The sequence below is a fragment of the Peromyscus californicus genome, unplaced genomic scaffold (genome assembly GCF_007827085.1).
Source record: "Peromyscus californicus insignis strain IS unplaced genomic scaffold, ASM782708v3 Scaffold_24__1_contigs__length_46423439, whole genome shotgun sequence".
Lineage (NCBI taxonomy): Eukaryota > Metazoa > Chordata > Mammalia > Rodentia > Cricetidae > Peromyscus > Peromyscus californicus.
This window is the reverse complement of record NW_026294535.1, coordinates 45,607,999-45,635,576: the sequence shown is the minus strand read 5'-3', so window position 1 is coordinate 45,635,576 and position 27,578 is coordinate 45,607,999. Positions and strand designations below refer to the sequence as shown.

The window sequence follows — 27,578 nt, the reverse complement described above, 5'->3', positions numbered from 1 at the left end:
AATTTGTGATTTGAAGGGGTATCTCCAGTTTCTAAACATAGATATTTTGTATAAAACAATAATGAAGGTGACTTTAAGCAAAAATCAAATACATGTTCTTTTTCAATTGTACACACAACATATATTTTATATAACTGTATGATTGTATATATTTTAGTAGGAATGAAAAGATTTAGTAAAAAAAAATCTTATAGAAAGATTCCTATTGCTTCAGCTCATTGCATATAGTAATACCAATATTTAACTTTTAAATTCCTCTGTATTAAATTTATACTTTGATTTCTTTTTTATCAATAGATTCTGTTAACAGTAAATCAGTATGAAAAACCACTCTGTGATTACTGAGTTTGTGCTCTTGGGCATAACAGATGATCCAGAGCTTCAGGTTGTAATTTTTATCTTTTTATTCATTGCTTACATACTAAGTATCACTGGAAACCTAACCATTGTCATCCTCACCCTGCTAAACTCTCAGTTAAAGACTCCTATGTATTTCTTCCTCCAGAATTTCTCCTTCTTAGAAATTATATTCACCAGCGTTTCCATCCCTAGATTTTTGGGGTCAATAATTACTAAAGTCAAGACCATTTCCTATAACAACTGTTTGGCTCAGTTATTTTTCTTCATCTCCATGGGGGTGTCTGAGTTCTTTCTTCTAACTGCTATGTCTTATGATCGCTATGTCGCCATCTGCAAACCACTGCATTACACCATCATCATGAATCAGAAAGTTTGCACCCTTCTTGTCCTCGCCTCATGGTTGGCAGGATTTCTGACCATCTTCCCACCACTCATGCTGGTCCTCAAGTTAGATTTTTGTGCTTCTAATGTCATCGATCACTTCTCCTGTGACTACTTCCCCATTTTACAGCTCTCCTGCTCAGATACAAGGAGTCTAGAGATGATCGGCTTTTACTTCGCTTTTGTCACTCTGCTATTCACGTTGGCACTAGTGATCCTGTCATACATCTGCATCATCAGCACCATTCTGAGGTTCCCATCTGCCAGCCAGAGGAAAAAGGCTTTCTCCACCTGTTCCTCTCACATGATTGTCATCTCCATCTCTTATGGAAGCTGCATTTTCATGTATGTCAAACCTTCTGCAAATGAAAGGGCATCACTGACCAAAGGTGTGGCTGTTCTCAACACTTCAATTGCTCCCATGTTGAACCCTTTTATTTACACATTGAGAAATCAACAAGTAAAACAAGCCTTCAAGGAATTAGTTCATAAAGTAATGTTTTATAGAAGCAAATGAGAGTACATGTTAACAGAAATGTTGTAATGCATAAGACAAAATGAATTTTATTGTACTCTCTCATCCTGTTCCTACCTATGCTGCTGAGAATATTAGTGTTGCTTGCTACTAATCTGAACATTACTACAGCATAACTTCTTTTACACACGTGTATGCTTAAAGCAATGGATGGTTTACAGTTCTGGCATTTCTTTGCTCTTTCTTGGTTTGCTTGACTGTTAGGTTCATTTTTGGGACAACAGTCTGGTGCATAGCCCAGAGTGGTCTGAAACATTTAATTCTCTTGGATTCTTCTGAGCAACTTAAATTCACAAGCCTGAACCACAGGTGCCAGAATATTTTACAATTCTGAATAGAAAACCATTTGCTGGAGACTGTATATCAGTGTGTTGATTCTTGATAATAAAAAATTTTGCATTGTCTTGGTTTATAGGATTAAACACTGTCTTGGTAAGCTTACATTGAATTTTTCTCTGATACTAATATAAAACTATAGTAAGTTTTTTAGTAAATATTTTAAAGAATATCTAAGTGTTCCACTTATCTGATGTATTTTTCTACTTAGAAATAATTTGAAGTCCATGACTTTCTCTATTTCCTAATTATTTTGAAAGCATATGCTGTAGGCAGTGTTTTATATTGTCTGTATTTGTCAGTTTGGTTTTAGAAAATATAAAAGGGTAGTCATAATTATTCTGATGAAACCTACAAATCTGATGAGAATTTCCTCCACAATACAGTGCTTTTATAAAGCACTTATTCTATGTCATCTTTTGACTGAGTGTATTTTATTTCATATCTTAATTTTCATAGCTCCCTTGGAAATTTTCCATGGTGTGTCGTTGTTGTTGTTTGTTATACATGAGTGGAGGATGCTCAGGAAGGTTGAATAACAAGACATGTAAATCAGTGATTACATTTTACTGGTTTAAAGAACGACATAACATAGTTTCAGAGCAATAATACCCCTTAAGATAGCCTAATTTTAAATTGAAACAAAATCCAATGCTTTCTCTATTTTTATAATTTCCATAACTTTAACTAAGGGTTTGCAGTATTTTATTAAATTTTTTTCCAGTAACACTGCCTAATTTGAGTGTGTTTATATAATTATGGTCTCTTAAAGGAAGGTACTAATCTCTCACATTTCACCAGGCACATAAATAGCACTCAGTCAAAATAAGGAACTCATAAACTGCTGTTGCTGTGGAGTAACAGGTTGAACAGAAAAATGTGAAACATGAGTGTTAGTAAAATGAGTAAATGAATAACTTCTTGAAGGAGATGCTGATTTTTAGTACAGTATAGTAGCTTCCCAAGTCAGAACTACTGTGGAACCTTGAGTGTGAATTTCGATTCTGGATTTTTGTTGCCTCTGTCTCCAAAAATATAGCCTATGGTAAGACACATTCATACTTGCTATTATAGGCTTGTCATTATTTTCTTCTTAATCTCATTGGTCATTGTCGCTAACGTTTTTATCTCTAATTTCAATACAAATGTACATTATGCTTTATATTCCTTGTATTTTGTGTATATTCCCTTTATGACTGTTCTGGTACTTTGTATTAGTCCCTTGAGCAGCCTACAGAGATGGTAGATAAAATATATGTAGAAATATGCCAAACAATATGTAGGATATGCATTCTATTTTATATTTTTCTGTTTTTCATTTTTGTTCATTCCTTTTTTTAGTCAAAGGAATATGTCTACTTTCAATAAAATAAGAAAACTAAGACAGAAACATTTACATTAACATCAAACTAGTTCAAAAAAGTGAACTAAAAGTGACTTTTAGAAGTGTTTCTCTTAGTTGGATAACTGGCATTAGCTAATACTCATTATTCCAGGCATTCTGAATGTTAGTAAAACTCAAAATATTAAACATACAGAAGGGAGTGGAAGACTTGGACATCAACATTGACTCATTAACTGAAAGTTCAACATTTAATCAAATTAAATATATTACATCAGACTTTATTTTGAAGTTTGGTATATTTAGAAGCTAATAGAACTGTACGTTTTGTTTTATTATATAAATGTGTTCGTTTCTGTTAATTAAAAAGCAGGACTTACTATTTTGTGTCTATGTTTTATTGAATTACAAGTTGTATAGAATTGTGTTTAAGGGGTTATCAGAGATTATATTTGACAACCTTTAACTATGAAGTTTCTCTGAATCATAATGCTTCCTTTATTAATAACCATACATCTTTTAAGGCCAAATGAGATTAAAAGTTTTGGTTTGGCTGGACCCCGGCCGCAGCTGAGATGGGTCTGTTCTTCTGCGACTCTCCTTTCTCTTTTGCTTCTGGAAGACAAGTGCGGTTGATGGTGCCATCAACGTGAAAATGCTCAAGTTGTCAGCACAGTGAGAAAGTACCAGAAGGTAGTGCTTTTCTGCCTGAGTTAGTACAAAAAATTAGCATCAGGGAGGAGGGCAAGGAGACCCCATTAAGTACTGAGGGCCAAACTGTGGAAGACCTTACATCTGCTTTGTCAAGATGCTGTTGGACCAGGGTCCCACCTCCCCATCCCGCACAAACAACCCTCTTGAATGCAACCTGTGAGACCAAGAAGAGCAAGACAAAAGGACCCAGTGCTGATCTTCTGGGCCCCTGGGGGTACAATTGTTAAGAGCAAAATTATATATTCCAGTTCCAAAGACACCATGAGGAAGAAACGGACAGGAATCAAGAACAAATTTCAAAAAATCTAGGTGAAGGTGCATGCAGGCAGAGAAACTAGACAATCCCATCATCTTCCCTGATGGCAAACCTTTCAGTCTCCTCCAGCCCCCTGCCTGAAGTACCTAGGAGTCCCAGAGTTGTTCTTGTGTTTTGCAAGCTGCCCTCTTCCTGACAGACCAGAGGATCTGAGGCGGTCCAAGCAGATGGAGGGCAATCATTTTACCCCAATTGTCAAATGTCTCTCCCATTCCCTGAACCAACCACCTCCCTCCATCAACTACTTTTGATCTTTTATTCCTCTTTAATTAAAAAAGACCAAAATACCCCCACGTACCAGTTTGTGGGTGGATAGGATTGGCTGTATCTTTTTAACGACTCCCCTACTCTCCTTTGGTACACCCCCTCCCATACTGCAAACATCTCAGTTCAATAGTGACTCTGCTTGTCTAGTTCTGTGTGGAAATGACCCCTCACAGCACCTGGTTGACCTCCTTCTTCTTGACCAATAACATAAGCAGGAACAGTTAAGGGACCTTTGACTTAAAAAAAAATACAGTAAAAAGTTTAATTAAATTTTTTAACATATATACTAACTAGAAAAATAATGCTTTCCATAAATCACAGATGCTATGAAAAACCTTCATAATGTTGAGACTTAGTTCCAGCCGAAATAAAGAGAAAATAATTAGTACAATTATTCTTGGAGCCTGAGAGTCATACATTTATGAAGATAAATTATTTATTTAATATAACTTTAAAGTATCTCTTGTAATTACAACTCAATTTTAAACAGAGAAACTGGACTTTAAGGAAATTAAGCTATTAATCCACTATCACAGGTCTCTTCAATGACTGTGCTTTACTCTAACTCTCTCTGATGGCAAAGCCCATATACTTTTTGTGAAATCAAATTGACCATCTAACATCCTAAATAGCAAATTAACATTTTTCAACATAACTATTTTGTTATTTATTTTTTCATCTATGTTTAATCTTAGAAGCTAGTTAATGAATTGAAAGTATCAGGTTTTGAACAAACATTTGCCATAAACCATTACAGTAGTGACTGCTGCTATTAACTTGTTATTAAATGGGATGTAATGGTCTATACCTTTCCTTGGTTTATTTCTATTTAATGTATTAATGCTCACAATTGAAGTCATCTCTCACTACAGAAATCAATAATATAAGACTAATATTTTTCTAGAAAAAGTTATATTAAATAAAATGGAACCATTTAGAATTTTTCATCTGTCTTTAATAGCAACATTCTATGACCCTTCAAACCTTATCTTGGGCCATCAAATAAGTTCTCCATATCTTACCTAGTATACTTGAAGGGCTGTTATTTGGGCATTTCCATAATGTAAGTCCTGAATATGTTATATAAATGTTTTACTTTAAAATATAATATCACATATATGTAGAGGGTTTAGTTCAGTCCTGTGCAGGCTCTCTAGTTGTCAGTTCAGTCTCTGGGCTCCACCTATGAGCCCATGATCCCAGGTTAGTTGATTCTGTGGGTTTTCTTGTGATGTCCTTGACCCCCTGGCTCTGAAGATATACATATATATATGACAGTTATGGAGCTTGGTCTTCTTGTGGGACACCCTAACAGTGGAAGCAGGGACTGTCTCTGACTCTTTTGCTGGCTTTTGGGACCCTATTCCTCATACTGGGTTGCCTTACCCAGACTCAATACAAGGTGAGGTGCTTAGTCTTATTATAACTTGATAAACCATGTTTTGTCAAAATCCATGGGAGGCTTGCCCTTTTCTGAATAGAAATGGAGGAGGAGTGGATGGGAAGGGGCATAGGGGAGGTGAGGAAATGGCCTGGGAGGAGAGGAAAGAGGGTAAATTGAGGTCAGGATGTAAAATAAATAAATAAATTAGAAAATATAATATCACTGTTAATTTTCATTTTTAAGGCTCAATATTAGACAGATTATTTTGAGGTTAAGCTACAAGTAATTTGGGTGAAATTGTTGAAAGCACATAAGAGTGATGGCTGAAACCATATTCTTCCAGAAGAAAATATGGATCTGCACTAAGGAAGCAAAGCGTAAATGATGACTTCAAAGCCTCAGGAGAGCCTATATCCTCTATAAAAAGACATCTTTTGAGTAGTTTCAGGCTCCAGGAATCACAGGCACTTTATATAATATTGAAGTTCAATTCTTTAAAGATTGTAATTATTCATAATTATCAAGCTTATTTTATATCAGTACAAAAATCAAAAACATGGAATTTTCATAATAAAAGCAGAGTACACCATTCTCATTCTGTACATTGGGTCATTTTTGCCAGAGATTTTTTAAAATGTTTTCTGGTCTTTCAAACTGGCTATCAAAATGTTTATTTTCGTCAAGTTCACACAAACTCTCCCAAAACCTTAATCACAACTTTACTCACAAACTCTGTATAGTGTTTTACAGAAATATTTTACTAGTAGCAAAAAACAAGGAATATGCATTATTATTATAATAAAATGATAAAATTACCATAAAACAGAAAAAGGAAAGTAGATATAGAATAAACATGAAACAAGGTTAAAATAAAATGTGTTGATATTTTTCACTACAGAGCAATAATAATATATAGTTTTAAATACGAATTCTCATTATCACTAAATTGTAGGAGTTTTAGACTTGTAATTGAAAATAAACTCTATCTAATGAGAAGGTGGCTATGAATTCAGGATGTTCTGAGAAATTCATATTTTCAATAAAAAAACAACAAAATTATGTTGCTAAAGCATGAATTAAATGAACCAAAGGATAAATTGTAGAGAAATATGGAGAAAGCAACTTAAAATTCATGTTTTGTGAAGGTTTGTTTTACATTTGCTTAATACAGAGAATTGGTTCAAGTATATAATCATGTTTTCAAAGATATAGGAAAAACATGTTTTGTTCAACAATGGTTCAGCTGAGAAAGACAAGGCCAGAGTGGAACAAGTAACAGAGAATGACTCCTGATGGCAGCATGCAACAGAGGAGATTTGGTATGAACCAGACAAGTGTCCACAAACAAACTAAACAACTAAACCAACAGTTGTTTAATGAAGCAACTAAAACAGCATTTTCAACTACACTAGAGCATGCTGAAGTATTTTTCAGGAATTCACAGTGTAGTAGAGGGATAAACACATTTCAGCACTGTTGTGGAATATTATTTTAACAGGGCAAAGATGTGTTACTTTTGTTTTATGCTGCATTTGTTTAATGATGTATGGATGTGTGTTTAATAATGTAAAGATGTGCTGTATTTGTTTCATTTTGCCTGCCTAAGACACCTGATTGATCTAATAAAGAGCTGAATGGCCAATAGCTAGGCAGAAGAAAGGATAGGCAGGGCTAGTGGGCAGAGAGAATAAATAGGAGGAGGAGTCTAGGCTGGGGGAACAACTAGAGAAAAAGAGAGGAGAGAATGAGGGACACACCCTGTGCAAGAAGCCAGGCAGACAGACAGACAGACATAGAGAAGTAGTGAAAGTAAGATATACAAAAGTAAGAAAGGTAATAAGCCCCAAGACAAAGGGTAGATAAAGAGAAACAGGTTAAATTAAGTTTAAAAAGCTAGCCAGAAACATGCCTAAGCTGGGCTGAGCATTCATAGTAAGTCTCTGTCTCATGATTTGGGAGCTGGTTGGTGGCCCAAAAGAGAAAGCCTGGTACACAGTGCAGTCTGAATGTGAGGTACTGTGAAGAATGAGTATAAGTGTTTATTGCATGTATTCAACAGTATGATTCCTACTACCATGGAAATGAGGTAAGAAGGACTTGGGTTAACGTGCTACACACAATGCTAATCATACACATGTATATGTGTTTCTGTGTTTGGATACATACATAATTTACTAAAGTTTCATAAATGTTTTCAGAAAAAATTTTCATAACAAGAAGAGAAATGAACTACCAGTAGGTAACAATATTTCAATGTTGATGTGCTATCCAGACTTCCAAATGAAGCAATCAAACTTGCCTTTGGAAGCTTGCCAGAAGATGAGACAGGGTGTGTGTGAAGGGGAGGGGTGTCCAGTGATAACAGCGTGGAAAAGGCAAATATAATCTAGTAACAAAGGTTGTATCTTGTATACAAGGCATAAGAACAAAGCTAAGAATCACTGTTCGATAAAGGAATCCTACTCTAGTTGGTATTCCCAAAATTTTTGCTTTTACACACTCCTCCTGCTGTTAAGCATGCTTATTGCTGTTTATCTTACACATGGCCTCTTACATTGGACACCATCCCCAAACAAAAGGTTCTCATCTCAGTGGTCAGGAAGCATTTTCTCTTTTGAAACATACATATGTAATTTATTAAATATTAAGCATATCTCCAAAGGTTTTATATATATATATATATATATATATATATATATATATATATATATATATATATTACCTTATGCCATGTTCAAAATTATCTTATGGGATTGATTTATATAGAGAAGAAAAACTGTATTTTTTACATGAGGAAACAGCATAAACAATTAAGAGGCTTAGATTCTTTTTTATCAATCAACAGGTTTAGAAACCTCTTGAAAATGAAGTTTCTTGTCTGTGGCAAGTATATGTATTTAGGAGTGTGTGTGTGTAAAATTAATGAAAAGTGAGGCCATGGATTTTTAAAGAGAGCAAGAAGAGATATATGGGAGACTTTAGAAGAAATAAAGGGAGAGGGAAGTGATTGGTAATTATATTAATCTCAAAATAAAAAAAAAATTTTAAAGGTATAAAATGTGAGAATGTTTATATGAAAATGAGAAAAGAAAGAAAACTTTGTAAGTAATGGAAGCAAGAGAAGAGTAGAATTCTGTCCATAAACCAAGAATAGCTATTTTGTAAAGACAAAATTGACCACATGTACTAGTGGTAACAAAAAATATTCCACAAGATATATATACATTTTATTGTCTCTATCCCTGTTCTTGGATACCTATGCTGGCTCTATAATTTATCTATTTGAATATTGCTGCAATAATAATTAATGTGCAAGTGTCTCTGACATATTGACATGGAATATTTTAGATAAATACCTAGCAGTGGTATAGCTAGGTCATATGAAAGATCTATTTTTAATTTTTTGAGAAACGTCTGTGCTGATTTCCATATCTATTAGGCTAGTTTCTGTTCTCACCAGCAATATATAAGGATTCTCTTTTGTCCATATCCTTGTTATTTGTTATTATTAGTTTCTAAAGATTGTCATTCCAACTTTGGTTAAATAGAATCTTAATGTTGAAATGCTTTACATTTCTCTGATGGCTATTAAAGTTGAATATTTTTTCATATGCTTCTTGGCTATTGTATTTTATCTTTTGAGAGCTGTTTTTTCATTTAACAACCTTTGTCTTTTTTATTACTATATATTAATATATAATAGATTTCTGTGTAGCATTTTTCATACATATCCTTTCCCTTCTTTTGCCCTACCAATTCTGCTGAACTTTTTCTCAACTAGTCCTTCTTAAATTTTCATGTCATTTGTTCATATTGTTTTTCATGGGCTAATGAGTTTCACTAGAGTTACAGTAGTGAGGATGAAAGGTTATCTATTTATCTATTGTAACACAGCACCTTACCAATGGCTACACCACAGAAGGAAACATCTAGCTCTCCTCCAGCAACCATAATCCACCTGCCTTATGACCTCTGCTAAGACAGAATGTTGGTGTCCCAATCTTTGGTAGATTTTTTTCAGATAAGCACAGTGCTGTGTGTTCAAGTACATGACCATGTCATACCTAGAAGTCAACATTCCACACCACTCCCCAACTTCCTCTGAATCTTACAGTCTTTCCACTTCTTATTCCGTTATTTACCCTGAGCCAGAGAGGAGATGGTATAGGTGTCCCATGTATAATTGAGCATTCAGATATCACTTATTCTCCTCACTTGACCAGTTATGAGCCTCTGCAGTTACCACTGCCAAGAGGAAAGAGAAGCCTCTCTGAGCAAGCTAATAATAACAGTAACCTATATGCCATAAATAGTGTTATTTACAAGGCAATGTGATGGACACATTGTGTCCATTTAGCAAAATAATAGCAATAGCTTTCCCACTGAGGACTATACTCAAACCAGTCTGGGGCATTTGAACATATTTATACTACATGAATTCTCTCCAGGGGACTGGGACTATATCTAGCCAGAAAATTGTTGGTTACCCCCATAACAGACTTGCCACAGTCTCAGCAATGGGCATACCTTACCTGGCCAGTTTGTAATGCTGCACACAGGGTCCACAGATGAATATGACTGTCAATGGCAGTTCTTCCCAGCCACTTACACAGCACCTTCTGATTCAATAATCAATCTGTTAATTTGTTTATTTTCTATTGTTTAGATTAAGGAGATTCTTCTCCCATCTGGGATATTGTCTCTTCACTCAGTGAACTGCTTTTTTTTTTTTAATTTCATGAGATCCCATTTAATGAAATTCTACTGTTTATAGGACAATAGATACAACTTTAACTAATCATACTAAGTGAACTAATCCAGTTTCAGAAAAACAAATACCATATCTTTTCACTTATTTGTGGTTCCTAGATTTTATACACATATATAGAGTCATTTATGTATATACGACATGAAAATATAAATAAAATTATCTAGAGAGATAAAGGGGACTAACAAAAAGGGTAGAGTTGAGAAAGAGATGGTAAGCTTCAACATACAATATACTTTTACAAAAAAATTAAATTAAATAAGTTATTTTTAAAAAAATATTGAGGCTGGAGAGAGGGTTCAGTGGTTAAGAATATAGTTTTGCACAAGACCAGAGCTCAGTTCCCAAGTGGCTCACAGTGGCCTACAACTTCAACCCCAGAGATTCCAGAGGTTTCTTCTGACCTCTGCTGGCATTTGCACACATGTGCACACATGCATAGATATTCACATAGACATATACATAAATCAAAATATTAATTAAAACTCTATATATACCACCCTGGCCCCCCAAAATTAAAACATATGCTACTAAGTTAATGCATATATGCATGTATTATCTACTATACATTTAATGTACATAGAGTGATCTAGATTGGGGTAATTATGATAAAAAACATAATATATGATGAAAATTTATATTACAAATCTAAGTGTAAAAAGATAGAATCCTTGGAAATGGGTTCTTGCCTGTTTTAGATGGCCATAAGAAACATATAAAATGCAATCCATTCCTCATGCCATATATATCATCTATCAGTGTACAACCAACGTGAAATTGCGATAACCAAAAAATGTCACAAGTCATCCTAAAGTAGAGATGTTCATATAAAATATGTCTGAACTATTTCTATTAAAGACTAATGTCATCTAAAGTAAATAGAAACTATAAGTACATGTGTTGGCAATGAGGTTAAAAGTATTGGATACCCATCTTGGAATTTGAAGAGAGGGCTGGAATTGGGGCAACAAAGAAGCCAATGACAAACTGTACATTTACGTTACCACCATTTTGTGTCATGATGAGTTAATGGGTTAAACTAGAGAGTTTTAATAAACATTAATATATTATTATTTTATACAATCATTATTATACATAACTATTACATAATAATGACATAATATAAATATGTATTTCTATTGGAACTTTAAAATTCACTTTCTGAACTACTCTTTTTTATATGAAAATAAGATTTATTAGATTGGCTTAGCCAATATAGTCTTGGTAACCCAACAGTGACTGTCTTCACATGGGATACTGAAACTGGTAGCTGTTCAGACTCCACACTGCTGGATGCTTCAGCAGTCCTAATCTGGTGTGGAAGGCCTGGAAGATTCTCAGAGGGTCATTGTCTTCAGTATTGTTGGAAGGTCAAAGAAGCTGAATTTTGATGCCAGCAAAGGATGATGGGGGCAGCAGCAGCAGCATAAACCGAAATAGGTAGATGAAATTGATGGCAATACATGAAGGCAAAAAGGCAGGGAGCAAAATATTTTCAGGTAGGCCTGCCATGTTTATGTGCACACAGATCATCACATAAATAAATACAGTGAATTTGTATTTTGAGGAACACAAATGAAATGAAAGAGTATAGAAGATTTATTATCTGAACTATTCTTGAAAATTAAAATAAGCAAAATCTGAAATGAGCGTCTAAATCTAAATCTAACCTACAGGAAAGGGCAAGAGTACAGTTTGACACACTAATACAAATTGTCCTCCAATGATTAGTAATGAAATATTTTTTACTAATTAGTATTTTTGTGGTTAAAGAAAAGGTAACAACATTTTTACTTTTTCCAAGGAATTAAGTTGATAAAGACATCACTCTTTATGATATAAAGCCACATCTGCCAAGCTGTTTCTGTACTTCATACTCTATAACACTAAATGAATCAAGTTTGCATCTCACCCCAATATAGTTCTCTATGAATGACTGTTGTTTTTAGATGCACAGGTATATGTATATCAAAGTATCATGTTATATATCTTAAATGTATACAGATGTCACTAGTATTAATAAGGTGGAAAATAAAATAAAAACTTTATCATATATGCTACCTCATTTTTACATACATGAATGGTTAGTTGCTTTATCAAAATGTATAACTTTTTTTCATTAAATTATACAATATGAATTTTAGCCATTAAATAATAATTACGTTATGTCTTTATTGTCTGATTATATACATTTTATTGTCAAATATTAGAGAAACAAAATTTGTGGAAAAAAATAATTAATATAACTCACTAACCAGAATTTCACATAAAACATATTAGTGTCCTATGATATCTTTATCAGAATTTTGAATAGATTGTTTAAAAAAAGGCTAACAAGTATAATAAATATGAATAGCGAAAAAGTTCATAGTAAGGATTAAATTATACTGTAAAATGACATTTTATTTCATTGTGTGCACAATGTATATGTTTTAATTGTTATTATTTAACACAGCATTATAACCTTTTATTGCATTATACCCTGACACCTAACAAAACTAAAAATAAGCCACTAAATATGTAGAAAATTTATATTTGAATGATATAATTAAATATCAACTGTTAAAGTGTTCCAGGCTTTCAACAAAGCACATTTCATAATTATTTTATTGCTCATGAATTATTAGATAAGAATAAAATGTGAAGTAATTGTAGTTAATGTAAGTAGGTATTTAGTAGATGAGAACATTGTGGGCTCTCTGGGATACAACGGTGAACACATTCTCAAGGGAGATCCATTTGTGAGCAGAGTTAGAAGTTAGTGAGATATTGAAGGATAGCTTCTAGAAATCCCCCATGGTCTACAGGAGAGCAGAGCTATGGCCTGGACTTTTAGTTCCCAAGGGCTCAAGTCTTTTAAAGTCAAAACAAATACACCTGGAGCATCTTTAGTATAAGTACAAGCTGTCAGAGGCAGGGTTCTATTTTAAGCATCTTGTAATCATAATAGCAGTGTTGCCACATCCTACTCTGTTCTCTGTAAATAGTACTTTTTGAACTGCTGCTTGAGATTATAGAGGCTGGAGAGTGTTTCTATATCTCTGAGGGTTTTTAATACTCTATTTTTGTTTCAAGTACTTCTATTCAGTCATCATAAAATAAAGAAAAATTAAATGAAGCCTGATGAATATGAGTGTTACAAGTGTCCAGCAGAGCAGCCATACCTTTACACTCTGTTCTTCAGAGAGGAAAAAAAATCTGCCTTCATGAAATACAGAGGCAACAATTTTTGAGATTTAACAGATAAAATCTAAAGAATATCATATCTTCTAGTATTGTGTTTAAATAGCTGAGAATTAACTAAATAGGTGAAGATGAATGGGAACAGTTCTCTATGTATCACTTTGTATCCTTGTGGATGAATAGACACATACAACAAGGGATTTTGTATAAATAAGATATCTATCCATAAAGCTTTGTAAATAAACAAAAGTATGATCAAGTGGAAGACATACTGTAGGGCAATTCAAGAGACAGAGCTGCTAAGACCTAAGGCAAGTAATGACTTTTGCAATTTGTATTCTAGAGAAAAATTAAGAGCAAATTGAGCATGTTTCTTTGATCTCAAAAGACAGTTTCCTTTGTACAATACTTATATTTCTAACTCTGTAGACAGAATCAAGTGTCGCTTGCACATGTTAATTGAAAGATAAATCAATACCTAAGTATATATTTCCTATTCATTAAATAATATAATTACAAATTCTATTTTAATCATACAACATATATATATAATGTTCTTTTGTTCTTAACAATTATTTCATAATATAGATATTAAAATAAATTTAATTACTTAAACATGAATAATAATATTCAAATATTTTATTTGCTAAGAAGAATCATTGGCTGATTTTTTATATATAAAAGAGTAAAGAGCTGTCATTATCTTTCAACAGCACTAGAATCATCCACTTTTGTTTTTAGGAGGACGTCCACTCTAATGTACACATTAATTAAAAAGGTAAATGTTTCATAATACTTACATAAATTTTAATAATATTTCACCTTAATTAGTCATGAAACAAAAATTATTGACTTTATTTTCCATTTTCTAATGATATGTCTTCAATACAAAAATTTCCTAAGATCTCCTATTATACTTAAGAGACTACTAAATAAGTTGCACTCATAAATATCTACTAAAACAATGCAAAGATGATAGTCCATATCTAATTGTCATGAACTATAGAAGATACTTTAGAACTGTATTAGTTAGAATACTATTAATCATGAGTTATATCTTTCTCCTTTAAATTTTTTTTCATCCTCTATATCTTTAGAAGAGGAAACAGGAGGAGAGAAGATATGAATCACACGGAGATTACAGAGTTCGTTCTCTTAGGCCTTTCTGATGATCCTGACCTCCAGATTGTGATTTTCCTCTTTTTATTAATCACGTATATATTAAGTGTCACTGGAAACCTGACTATCATCATTTTGACCTTTGTAGATTCCCATCTGCAAACACCAATGTATTTCTTCCTCCGGAATTTTGCTTTCTTGGAAGTCTCATTTACAAGTGTATGCATCCCTAGATTTCTGGGGTCTATTGTCACCCGGAACAAGACAATTTCCTATAACAACTGTGCTGCTCAACTCTTCTTCTTTATCTTCATGGGTGTGTGTGAATTTTACATTCTCACTGCCATGTCCTACGACCGCTATGTTGCCATCTGCAAGCCCCTTCACTACACGACCATCATGAGCAGGAGACTCTGCACCCTGTTTGTGCTGTGCGCCTGGCTGGGTGGGTTTCTTACTGTTTTCCCACCCCTTATGCTTTTGCTCCAGCAGGATTACTGTGCTTCCAATGTCATTGATCACTTTGCATGTGACTTTTTCCCCCTTTTACAACTGTCTTGCTCAGATACGTTGTTTTTAGAAGTGATTGGTTTCTATGTTGCTCTGGTCACTCTGCTGTTCACCTTGGCGTTGGTGATTTTATCTTACATGTACATTATCAGGACTATTTTAAGGATTCCATCTGCCAGCCAGAGGAAAAAAGCCTTCTCCACCTGTTCTTCTCACATGATTGTCATCTCCCTCTCTTATGGAAGCTGCATTTTCATGTACGCCAATCCCTCCGCAAAAGAAAAGGCATCACTGACCAAAGGAGTGGCAATTCTCAATACCTCTGTTGTCCCCATGCTAAACCCCTTCATTTATACCCTAAGGAACCAGCAAGTAAAACAAGCATTCAAAGGTGCAGTACACAAATTAGTGTTTTCTGTAAGCAAATGAAATCAAAAGTATGTTAAAAATAAAGAACTCTATTAAGATCTAATTAATTATATTCTCAAAATTATTAAATATCTGTATTAGGTATCCTTCTTCTCTTATAGTTTCTTTGTGTGCTATAACATAGTAAATTTTATAGTTTCACAGTCTATCTCTTTTATTATTATAGAAATTATAATCAAGTATATATAATACATTGGTTTTTGAAATCTTTAAGAAATGTTGACAGCATGAGAAAACCCAAGCCAGAACAAATCCCAGTACCAAGAGGAAAATCAGGCACAAAGTCCCAGCCCTAGCCAAGGAACTCTTGGTAATTCTTAATGCCAGTTTTTTTCTTTTTCTAAGAGTGTAGATCTGGATAAGTTGATCACACTCCAGTGGAAGGCCACACACATAAGAATACTTGGGAGGCACAAATTGGCCTTGATGGTCAAAAAAGGACAAGGACATAAAGCAGAGTAGGGAGGAGAGATCTGGGAAGAATTGTGCAAAGGAGGATGAATTTGATAAAAATATGTTGTACAAGATTCCCAAATAACTAATTAAAATAATAAAGTTTATTTCCCCTGTAGAATTTTCTGGAAACGTTACATTTTTTTAAGACATGCTCTATGGGAAGATATCATATAGCAGTTTTAATTTTGCTTATATGTCCATAAAGTTTATATATTCTGTCATCAAATACTTTAGGAATAAAGCTACATTATATTTCAATATAAATTGACATTTTGATATTATTTTAAGATTCTATATGTTCTCTATTTTCATTCCCTACAAGCATCTTAACTGCAAGATTATTCTATGTAAATTTTAAAATGTGCCACACTTGTTTTATCTGTAACTTAAATGAGTTACTCCTTTAAAACACAAAAGTTAATTTTGGAATGCACTCTTAATTATTTAAACCATATGGGCATCATTTCAATAACTCATCTTCTGCCTTGAGGTCTCTCTCTGTTGCTGTTATACTGTGAGAGAGTTTCATCTTCAAGTGTTCGGTTTTTTTCTTTCATGTTCTTCCAACTAATGCAAATTAGGAAATGTTATGTCTCATATACTTTATTTCTAAATATGTAGAGCACCATAACATACAAACTGAAATGTGGAAAATGAATAAAGTGTTGTATAACAATTTTAATATATTTGAAAGGAACGTCTTTGAATAATGAATAGTTGAAAAATATGTAAAAGACATTTGAAAACATGTAATTCAAAGGCACATTCCAATATTTGGAGTATCAAAATGACTCTGAAACAGGATATTTTGTTTCTGCACCAGAAAAAAAATTATTAACTCTCTTAGGTTCCATTCATTGTGTTTCGATCATATTGACCTTCTTCTTCAACTCCTCCCAGATTCACCCCCATCGCCCTACCCACCCAAGTTCATGTACTATTTTTCATTTTAAATCCAAATATGATCTTCAAATACTGGGTGAAAGGATATCTCCATGAATGTAGCCAACCTACCAAGGGTCATGACCTTAAAGAAAATTTACTCTTCCTCCTCCAGCAGCTCTAAATTTTCAATACCTTCCCAGCTAAGGGTGGGACACTGTGCCCATCTCTCTAATCCAAGCTAGAATTTTGTCTGGCTTGAACTTACACAGATCTTCTGCATGCTATCACTGTCACTGTGAGTTTATATGTGCAATTGCCCTGTTGTGTCTTGAAAACAATGTTTGTTGTAGCCATCCACCGTTCCTGGCTCTTATAATCTTTCTGTCCCTGATCCTTTGGAAAGCAGACTGTGGTATAGATATCCTATTTAGAGCTGAACACTCTGCTGGCTTCCAGTCTCTACAGGGTGACCAATTGTGAGTCTTCATGTTAACTTCCATCTACTACAAGAAGAAACTTCTCCGATGAAGGCTGAGAGGTACATAATTTGTGGGTTTAGAATTAAGTCATTAAAAATCACTTTAAATAGTATGTCCATTTATCAGAATGATAATGGTAGGTTCTCTGCTCGGTCTTATGACTTTTCTACGGCAGATTTTTAACCCCAGCAATGGTGCCATAAGTAGGTTCCATCTTGGGGTGCAGACCTTAAATCTTGTAAGATCCAGCAACTGATGGGAACAGAAACAGAGACCCACAGCCAAACACTAGGCAGAGCCAGGGGAACCTCACAGAAGACAGCAAGGAAGGATTGAAGGAGCCAGAGTGCTGGAGGACACCATGAGAACAGCACCCACAGAACCAACTAAGCAGAACTCCTAGGACCTCACAGAGACTGAAACAACAAACACGGACCCTGAATGGGTCTGAGGTAGGTCCTCTGAATATAAGTTACAGTTGTGTAGCTTGGTGTTCTTGTGGGACAATATTGGGGAGGGTTGTCTCTGACTCCTTTGCCTGTGTTTAGGAGCCTTTTCCTCCTACTGGGTTGCCTCATCCAGTCTTGGTATGAGGATGTGCCTAGACTTACTATAACTTGTTAGGCCATGTTCAGTGGATATCCCTGGGAGGTCTGCTCTTTTATTTGAAGGGAAATGGAGAAGGAGTGGATATGGGGGAGGGAAGCAGGACAAGGGACTGGGAAGAGAGGAGAGAGGGGAAACTACAGTTGGGATGTATTGTATAAGAGAAGAATAAAAGAAAAAAATAATTTAAAAGAAAACTTTTAAAGGAGATTTCATCTTACCCTGATCAGAGTGACTAAGATTTAAAAAATAATAAAATAAAAGCATTTTAAAAGACGGCAAATGCTTTCTTGGATGTAGGCAAAGGGAAACACTTACTCACCGCTTGTTGAATTTCACACTTGTACAGACACTATAGAAATCAGTATTGAGGTTTCTCAGGAAACTAGAAATAGATATCATATGATCCAACTGCATATACCATTCTTAGGTATAATCCCAAAGGATTCTACATCATGCTACTTGCTTATCCACGTCCATGATACTCTACTCACAGTCAGGAAATGGAAACAGCCTAGATGTCCATCAACTGTGATACATTTCCATTATAATACATTATTAAGCTGTTAAGAAAAGCCAATTCATGAAATTCACAGTTAAATGGATTGAAATGGAAGTAACCATTCTGAGTGAGGTAACCAGACACTGGAAGACAAATGTCATGTGTTTTCTCCCATATGTGGAAGATATGGCCATGGAGGGGGGTGGCTTTAAGGGAGGAGAGCTAGCAAGTGAGGATATAAAGGGAGGAAGGGTAGAGGAATGAAAATAAAATGCTTTGAATGTTTTTACAACAGAGAAATAATTTCTTAAGGAAATAAATAAGTTTGACCTGATTGAATATTACACATTTACCTCTATCAGACAGCATGATGTACTTCTTCATACGTGTGAGTTATATTTTATATGTCAGTTAATTGATTTAATTTTATAAATAAAATTTATGAAAAGCATTTTTGTCTCAAAACTAATCTCTATTTTGTTTCTGAAGGAAAGCTTTAAAGAATAAAATATTTTTGATGGTAAGGTGGCTTTTTTCTTCCTCATTTTGAATTTAAAATCCCATTCTTTCTAGTATGTAAGATTTCTAGTAAAATGTCTCCTGCTAGGAGCACTGGGACTCTTATGAATATTATTTCTTTCTTTTCTCTTGTTACTCTCAGAATCCTCTCTTTGTCTCCCATCACCTATAATGTTTCCTGTAATTTACTTAAATAAGATTTTTAGCCATTTGTCTTTCACTGCTCCATCTTGAATGTTAATGACTTATTTATTTCTTCTTTTCCTACTCATAAATATCTGTAAGCTATTTTCACTTTTTTCTTTTTTTATGAGTATTTCCAAATAACTTACCATCAGCTTCACAAATTCTTTCTTTGAATTATTCTGTTCTGATGATGTTGCTTTCTATTGTATTTTATTTTTTTATTATATTGATCTTTCTATTAAAGTTCTCTCAGAATTTTGGAACTTTTTATCTGTATTTTATTTTTTATAACTTCATACATGAACACTATATTCAAGTTTTCTGAACGTCTATTAAAACATCTATTTTGAATGTATTGTCAAGCAGTTCATACTCTCCCTTTTGAGCCAACATTATTTTTATTTACTCCGTAATATCATGGCTCCTTGGCTATTCTTGTTTCTTGTGATTAGGCATTAATATTTACTTTTTAAGAAGTTACATGTTCCTTTTTTAAATCCTGAAGCTGACTGGGAACATCTTGTAGCAGTAAGCCTTTCAAGAAAATCTGGTAAAACCCTCGACATGGTTCCCAAACTCATAAACACAGCAACTATCTGCAATACAAGGGGGCAACCTAAGCCAAGATTACCACAGCCAGAGCAGGATGGAATAGACTACTTGGCCTCCAAGGCTGGCTCAGGACCAGAATGAAATTCTACAACCACTAAAGCAAGTGTGATACTGAGAGAACTTGAAGATCAAAGTCTCTGTGGCCTTCCATCCAAGAGGTTTACCTAAACCAAGACCAGTGCAGTAGACTGATGGTGATGTAGACCACAACTTGAGTTTGTGAAGGAATTATGGATTCCCGTGTGCAGGAGTATTATTATTTGGATATAAAATAGCCCTATACTCTTGTGTGCTTGAACACTTGGCCCCAGCAGGTGCTGCTGTTTAGGAAAGCTACGAGAACTTTAGGAGATGGTTATTCCTGGAGGAAAAGGATCACTGGAGGCAGACCTACTACATTATGAATCAGCCTCAGTTCTGGTCCAAGTTATCTCTGATTCCTAACTGCTGATATAATATGTCTACACACCTCATACTCTTGTTACCCCAGGCCTGAGCTAATCCCCCACCAGTCCTTCTCTGTTGTGATGAACCCTACCCCCTTAAACCATGAGCCAAATAAAATCTCCCTACATTTCAGTTGTTTCTTTCAGGCATTCTGTCACAATTATGAAAAAGTATCAATAATTGTATCAAGAAGTAGGTCACTGCTATAATAAATATGAGAATGTGGCCCACAGGATTTTGGAACTTGTTTGTGAGGGAAATCTCAGAGTATAGAGCTATAGGCTAGAGGAGTCTTGGAACACTATACCTAACTTAATAGGTGATTCTAGTAGATGTTTGGAAAATCAAAATGCCAACAGAAAATCAAACATAAACACTGTGCTCCTGAAATTTCCAAAAGGGATCAGTTCTCTATCAGGAAGTAAACCACAAACTATTCATGCTCTATTCTGGCAAAAAAAAAATCTGGCCACATCCTATCTAGATCCCAGATATTTGAGTGAGGATGAATTCAAATTTGTTTAGTGGAGAAGATGTTAAGACAAAGTAGGATTCAGGCAAGCGCCAAGTTACTGTTGATTGACTTTAGAAAAGATAAAAGTGAAAATTTTGACCGTGAATTAGAACAAAAATGTTTGAAAATGGGCAGTTTGGTGAGGGAAGAGTGCATGAGAGAATCTGAAGCTGTAGACAAAATGACTACGAACAGCAGTAAATGCTAAGGAGATTAGTGCAATTAAAGAAAAACATTGCAGTCTGTACTGGTACAACAGGAGAACAACATCAAATCCACAGAGAGCCCAGGGCTCTCTTTTTTACCATGACTGCCTGGGAAAATGATTTCCTAAATTTAGGGATCTGGCTCTTGGAGACCAGAGGCCACCAAGGCTGTCTAAAAAGAGAGTCAGCATGTATCTGGAGCTGTGCAGGAGAACATGACATGGTGTCCATGTAGTACTAGTTCTTTGGGCATTCAGGTCACAAGAGTCATGGGTCACGGGAGCTTGAACTAAGGTTCCATAAAGCCAATGAAGCCAGATAATGTGCGGCATGATCTAATATGACAGAGACCAAGTATCCTGCCTTACTGATTACAAAGTTAATATCATGTGTGGATCATTGTTCAAATGCTCTCCTATAGAGGCACAATAGCTAAGATCCTGGTCTATGACCCATAAGCTTACCCTGCACTTTCAAAGAAGTATGAAACTTTGTGGCCAAACTATGCCTCATTGGTTTAAAACGTGATCCTTGTTCATGACACTCCTCTGAGTACTCTGGAAATAATTGGATACATTACTAAGAAGTGTCCTATTAGCTTATGGAGTGTAATACAGATAGACCAAAATAAAAAAAAGACTAAATGTGAAATATTAGATGATGAAAAAAATCTAGGGATAATAGTAACTAGGAATAAAGAAAAAAACACAAATATCAGGAGAAACAGAGGGAGGAATCTGAGCAAGTCATTATTTTAGAATCTTGAAAAATGTATTATGGAGAAGAAATGTATATAATAGGAGTTTCAAAAATGCTTTTATTTGTTCTACAGGTGTTTGCTTTTTCTTATAAAAAGAAAGTTAATAAGAACTATACGGCTCACAATTATAGATATGATGAGGGGAAGTACTAATCTAACTTCTCCTTCCCTCAAGTTTTTATATGAATATGAATTACCTCTTATAATATGTGGGATCTCATAGTTTTGTTCTTTTTAGAAACAGTTTAGCCTAAATATGATGGCTATATCTATTGTCATTAATAGGTTTATGGAATAAAATGGGCAAATAACCAGAACATAGATTTTTAAAACAAAAGGCAGATAAATAAAACTTTCATAAGATGAACTAAATTTTTAATATTTCTGCATGAATATCTTGGATCAATTATTCTTATAGTGTATCACTTATAAATTCAGTGCATCTCAACCCTTACAGTTTCAACCAAGGGACTTTTTTAAATCTTTTATTTCTTTCCATTTGTCCTAAGGTCAGTTACTCTTAGCCATAAGACTTTTCAATGACCAGCACTTAAGGAATTAAATGCATATAAGCTTTATGCACCTGAAAAGAACATAAAGAGAAGTTGTAAAGTGCAGTGCAAGTTGAAAACACCACATTTACAACATGTATTTTTCAATTCATAATTATTTTCACAAATAGAGGATTCATATATACACAAGTAAAAGCAAAACTTAATTAAAATAAATGATACAGTGAATGGAATCATCCAAAATGTAATAAATGCAACTTGAAGATAATTTCCCTGTGACACTATCATGAAGAACATTGAAAGGATTTTCCTGAATGTTAAAAATTGAGAGACAGTGAAAAACAGTAGGTTCCCAACACTGTCCATTTCAAAATACATTTAAGTCACACAAGAAGTCAAAGTAGCATCTCATTGTGGCACAGCAAGAAGACTTTCCTGGGTTACCAAACCTCAAAGGATACAAGCATGGCAGCTCTCCTGAAGACAGATCTAGAAGAAAAGTATGAACTCATACAATAAAAAAATAAATAAGTAAACTTCAGGGCTAGATAGATTGCTCAGTGGTTAAAAGCATATTCTGCTCTTCCAGAGAACCTGAGTTCAGTTCCCCACCTATAACTCCAGTCCCAGGAAATCCAAAGTCTCTGGCCTCTGCAGATACCCACACTCATGTGCACATACACACACACACTCAGATATTCACATCATTAAAAATAAAATATTTTACAAGAAAAATAAAATTCTGTTACATATTATTCATATATTTGTCTCATTTGCTCTGAATTTTTGCATACTTTGTCAATATTAACAAAAATGAGCATGTCAATGATTCATCTGTGTCTTAATGATCTCTCTCCATGGCACGCTTTGTTTACTCATTTCCCTTGGGCTGACAGAAAGCTACAGATAAAGTAAGTCCAACTCCAGGTCCATTTTGACAGCATACCTAGATAGCAATCTTTCTTATTTTTTATTATTTAAACCATCATTTGCAAAAAAAATGCATGATTCTCTTAAGCCTAAAGAAAATATTGCTTATTTTATGGGTGTAAATTACAGTGCTGCAAAATCTTCACTTGAAACACCCATGTAAATGCACAGAAAAATGTTTTAGTGAGTGCTTTGTGTTGTGTGAAGAAGAGCAAATGGAAGAGGTCCTCCATTAGCACAGGCTTAGCTGTGTTTGTCTGTAGAAGAAAGAGAAATGATGGCGACATTGTATTCTGATTAATTGATTCAAAGGGTTTAGAATAACAGAAATTAAGCATACCATTAGTAACTACTACTGGTCTCTAAGCAAAAGAAATACAATCCGGAGAGACACAAGAAAGTCAAATCATCATGTTTGTCAGTAAAAATGAAATCAAATAAGTTACTGAGCCAACCTGCCAGCTCTGAAATTATAATTAAGTAGAATTTCAGACTTCATTTTCAAGATGAACCAGAAGTAAGTTTGTTATCTTCATGTATTATACAATATTCCAATTTACTTAAGCATTTGCATTATTATCTGTACATACACACATATTGTGAAAATTGAAGGAGGTCTTATGGGGATATATAAAGGAAGGAATGAATGAGATAGTATAATGGGAAAAAGACTAAATTTCCCTCTCATTTTCTCTCATATACAGAATCTCAATTTAAGTGTGTGTGTGTGTGTGTGTGTGTGTGTGTGTGTGTGTGTGTGTGTGTGTGTGTGATATGAGGAGGAGGAAACGGACCAAGAACAAGGAAAGAGGAGAAATGATGAAGTTCTTACTCTTGCTCTATGCATATTGTAAGATACAATGATGTATATGCATGAAATGTAATAATGAAACCCACTATAGCGTGTGCCAAGTTTAAAAAAAACTTGAAATATTTTATGTACATTTCTGTGGATTTATGGCCCTTTTAAAACTGAAAATTAAATAAATGTTATCACCAAAAATACTATTAATTAGATCCTAAAGCAAAAAACCAACAATAACTACTGGACTCTTCTTCCACAGACCCTATGTTCAATGTTATACTGTGATAGAAATAATCTTTACGGTTGTTTGGCGGGCACCCAGGCAGGGGGATCAGGATCTGTCCCTGGTCTATGGGCAGGCTTCTGGAACCCGGTGCCTGTGGTGTGACACCTTGCACAGCCTTGATGCAGTGGGAAGGGGCTTAGACATGCCTAGGCTCAGTGTGCTGGGCTCTGCTGACTCCCCTTGGGAGACCTTGATTTGGGGAATGTAGGGATGCAGGGTAGCTTAGGAAAGTGGGCTGGGGGGTGGGAGGTAGGAGGAGGGGAGATCTGTGGATAATATGTGGAGTGAGTAGAAATTTTCTTATGAAAGAAAAGAAGGTAAAAAAAAATAGTCTTTAACAGGAACTTGCAGTTATTTGAAAGAATATCTACGTCCCTGCAAATGTTACTTTGACCATCTATTTGTTCATTTGTATAGAAATGTAGTGTTAAAATTGAATTATACATTTTGTGAATTAAATGTTTCTAGTTAACTACTTATTTTTAAAAAAAGATGTTTCCTGTCTTGTCCTCTGGTCTTTGTAATATAAAAAAAAAATTAATCACACAAGGAGAAAAATATCATTATCCAAAGACCCTGCAGAATGAAATACAGAAGAGAATGCCTGAACACGTCCATGAGTAAGCAGATTGCTTCTCCAGTGAGAAGGTCATCAGAGCCAATGTTGCTGGACTTGGGAAGTTTCCTAAACCACAGTGCACTTAGTTTTACAAAATGTAAATCTGAAGGTAAGATCAAATTACCTCTAAAGCTTTTGAACTATGTGTTTAGACTGTGCCATGTTCTAGACTCATTTTTACAATATTGTGGGAAGGGAAGATCAGTTACACTATTTTACATGCTTCATCAGTCAACTTGATAATTTTTAAATAATTATAGCTCTAACTACTTTAAACTTTTTTTTTTTTTTTTTTTTGGTTTTTCGAGACAGGGTTTCTCTGTGTAGCTTTGCGCCTTTCCTGGAACTCGCTTTGGAAACCAGGCTGGCCTCGAACTCACAGAGATCCGCCTGGCTCTGCCTCCCGAGTGCTGGGATTAAAGGCGTGCGCCACCACCGCCCGGCTTCTAACTACTTTAAAAGCATTGGAAAAGTGATTTAAGTGATATCATCAGAATTTTTAATCCACATTTATAGCTATAATGTATTTTTCAGACAACAGATTGAAGAACAGATGTTCTTTGTCATTTGAACTGAAAATAAGGTCAAATTTTTATTTCATAAGACCCTTCATATCTTTAAAAATGTTTTCTAAATACCATGCCCTATCTTCAATATTTTTCTATGTGTTTTATGTTATAGAGGAATATACTTTGTATATTTAAAGGGAATGAGAAGAAGACCCACAATGAAAAACCACACAGTGCCCACAGAATTCATTCTCTTAGGATTGTCAGATGATCCTGAGCTTCAGGTCGTAATCTTCCTCTTTTTAATTATCACGTACATTCTAAGTGTCACTGGAAACCTGACCATCATCACTCTCACCTTGGTAGACCCCCATCTACAGACCCCCATGTATTTCTTCCTCAGGAACTTCTCTGTTTTAGAAATAACCTTTACAACCGTCTGCATCCCTAGATTTCTAAGCACGATTGTTACCAGAGACAAAACTATTTCCTACAATAACTGCACGGCTCAGTTGTTTTTCTTCATCTTCATGGGTATCACTGAATTTTACCTTCTAACTGCTATGTCCTATGACCGCTATGTGGCCATCTGCAAACCGCTGCATTACACAACCATCATGAACAGGAAAGTCTGCATATTGCTGGTTTTCTCTGCCTGGCTGGCAGGGTTCCTAAACATCTTCCCACCCGTCATTCTTTTTCTTCAGTTAGATTACTGCGGCTCCAATGTCATTGACCACTTTGCATGTGACTACTTCCCCCTCCTGCAGTTATCCTGCTCAGACACATGGCTCCTGGAAGTGATTGGGTTTTATTCTGCAATAGTGATACTGCTCTTCACTTTGGCATTAATCATTCTTTCCTACATGTTCATCCTCATGACAATTTTGAAACTTCCATCTGCCAGTCAGAGAAAAAAAGCATTTTCTACATGCTCCTCTCACATGATTGTCATTTCTATCTCATATGGCAGCTGCATATTCATGTATGCTAATCCTTCTGCCAAAGAAAGAGCATCACTGACCAAAGGAGTGGCTATTCTCAATACTTCTGTTGCTCCTATGATGAATCCATTTATCTACACCCTGAGGAACCAGCAAGTGAAGCAAGCCTTTAAGGACACCATCCAAAAGGTTGTGCTTTTCTCTGGCAAATGAAAGCATTGGTAATGTTAAAAGTATAATTTCTTCTTTCTGAATTTATAGGCAAGGGAGAAAAAAAGCATGATTTGTAATAGGATTGACATTTTGATATTTAATAAAATTTCATATTTAGAGTAATCATGCTCTGTACATTCAAGTCATTTCTCTGTGTGTTCATCTATATAGGTCTATTTATCTTCCATGTGTTTACTTATATCTATATTTTTCTAAAAAATGAAGTCCTTTCAGATTTTTCTATTGTGCATTCCACATCAAAATTCTTCTTAATTGCAGTTATATCTTATTATAAATTTATTCTCATTGTAATTTAATAAACTTGATAAAACTGAATACTGCTTTATGATTTTTTGATGTTTCAAATCTTTATTGAAATATATTTAGATAATATGAAAAGTCTAGGCTAATGATTATTTTGAATAGCAGTACATTATTTTTATGTAGACACAGTACATTTAGCGTGATAGAAAGTGTGTCAGGATGTGGATTTCAGAATTATCATTCTTTTTTTCATTTTTATTTTATAATTAATTTAATTTTACGTATCAGCCACAGATTCCCCTGTCCTCCCTCCTCCCACCCCCCAGCTTCCCTCCCAACCCACCCCCATTCCCACCTCCTCCAAGGCAAGGTCTCCCCTGGGGATTCAGCCCAGCCTGGTAGATTCAGTCGAGGCAGGTCCAGTCCCCTCCTCCCTACACCAAGGCTGAGCAAAATGTCTCAGTATAGGCCCTAGGTTCCAAAAAGCCAGCTCATGCACTAAGGACAGGTCCTGGTCCCACTGCCTGGGGGCCTCCTAAATAGTTCAAGCTAATTGACTGTCTCACTTATCCAGAGGGCCTGATCCAGTTCCATGGGGGCTCCTCAGCTATTGGTTCACAGTTCATGTGTTTCCACTAGTTTGGCTATTTGTCCCTGTGCTTTATCCAATCATGGCCTCA

General features: G+C 34.9%; 3 protein-coding genes across 3 annotated transcripts; all 3 read left to right on the top strand.

Moving 5' to 3' along the window:
• Positions 1-319: 319 nt before the first annotated feature.
• On the top strand, positions 320-1,258 carry LOC128120063 (olfactory receptor 6C3-like). Its single transcript, XM_052753815.1, has one exon. It carries the CDS (start codon positions 320-322, stop codon positions 1,256-1,258), a length of 939 nt encoding a protein of 312 aa, XP_052609775.1.
• Positions 1,259-14,708: 13,450 nt separating this feature from the next.
• LOC128120062 (olfactory receptor 6C3) lies at positions 14,709-15,644 on the top strand. The gene has a single exon (XM_052753813.1). The coding sequence runs from the start codon at positions 14,709-14,711 to the stop codon at positions 15,642-15,644; it is 936 nt and encodes a 311-aa protein (XP_052609773.1).
• Positions 15,645-23,332: 7,688 nt separating this feature from the next.
• LOC128120061 (olfactory receptor 6C3-like) lies at positions 23,333-26,634 on the top strand. The gene is made up of 2 exons (XM_052753812.1): positions 23,333-23,361; positions 25,683-26,634. The coding sequence occupies exons 1-2, from the start codon at positions 23,333-23,335 to the stop codon at positions 26,632-26,634; spliced, it is 981 nt and encodes a 326-aa protein (XP_052609772.1).
• Positions 26,635-27,578: the final 944 nt, after the last annotated feature.

Bases quoted from the DNA above. Each gene is read 5' to 3' on its own strand.
- LOC128120061 (XM_052753812.1), top strand. From the start codon at position 23,333: ATGATTCTCTTAAGCCTAAAGAAAATATT. The intron at 23,362-25,682 runs GCTTATTTTATG...AAAGGGAATGAG, and splicing joins TTAAGCCTAAAGAAAATATT to AAGAAGACCCACAATGAAAA.
- LOC128120063 (XM_052753815.1), top strand. From the start codon at position 320: ATGAAAAACCACTCTGTGATTACTGAGTTTGTGCTCTTGGGCATAACA.
- LOC128120062 (XM_052753813.1), top strand. From the start codon at position 14,709: ATGAATCACACGGAGATTACAGAGTTCGTTCTCTTAGGCCTTTCTGAT.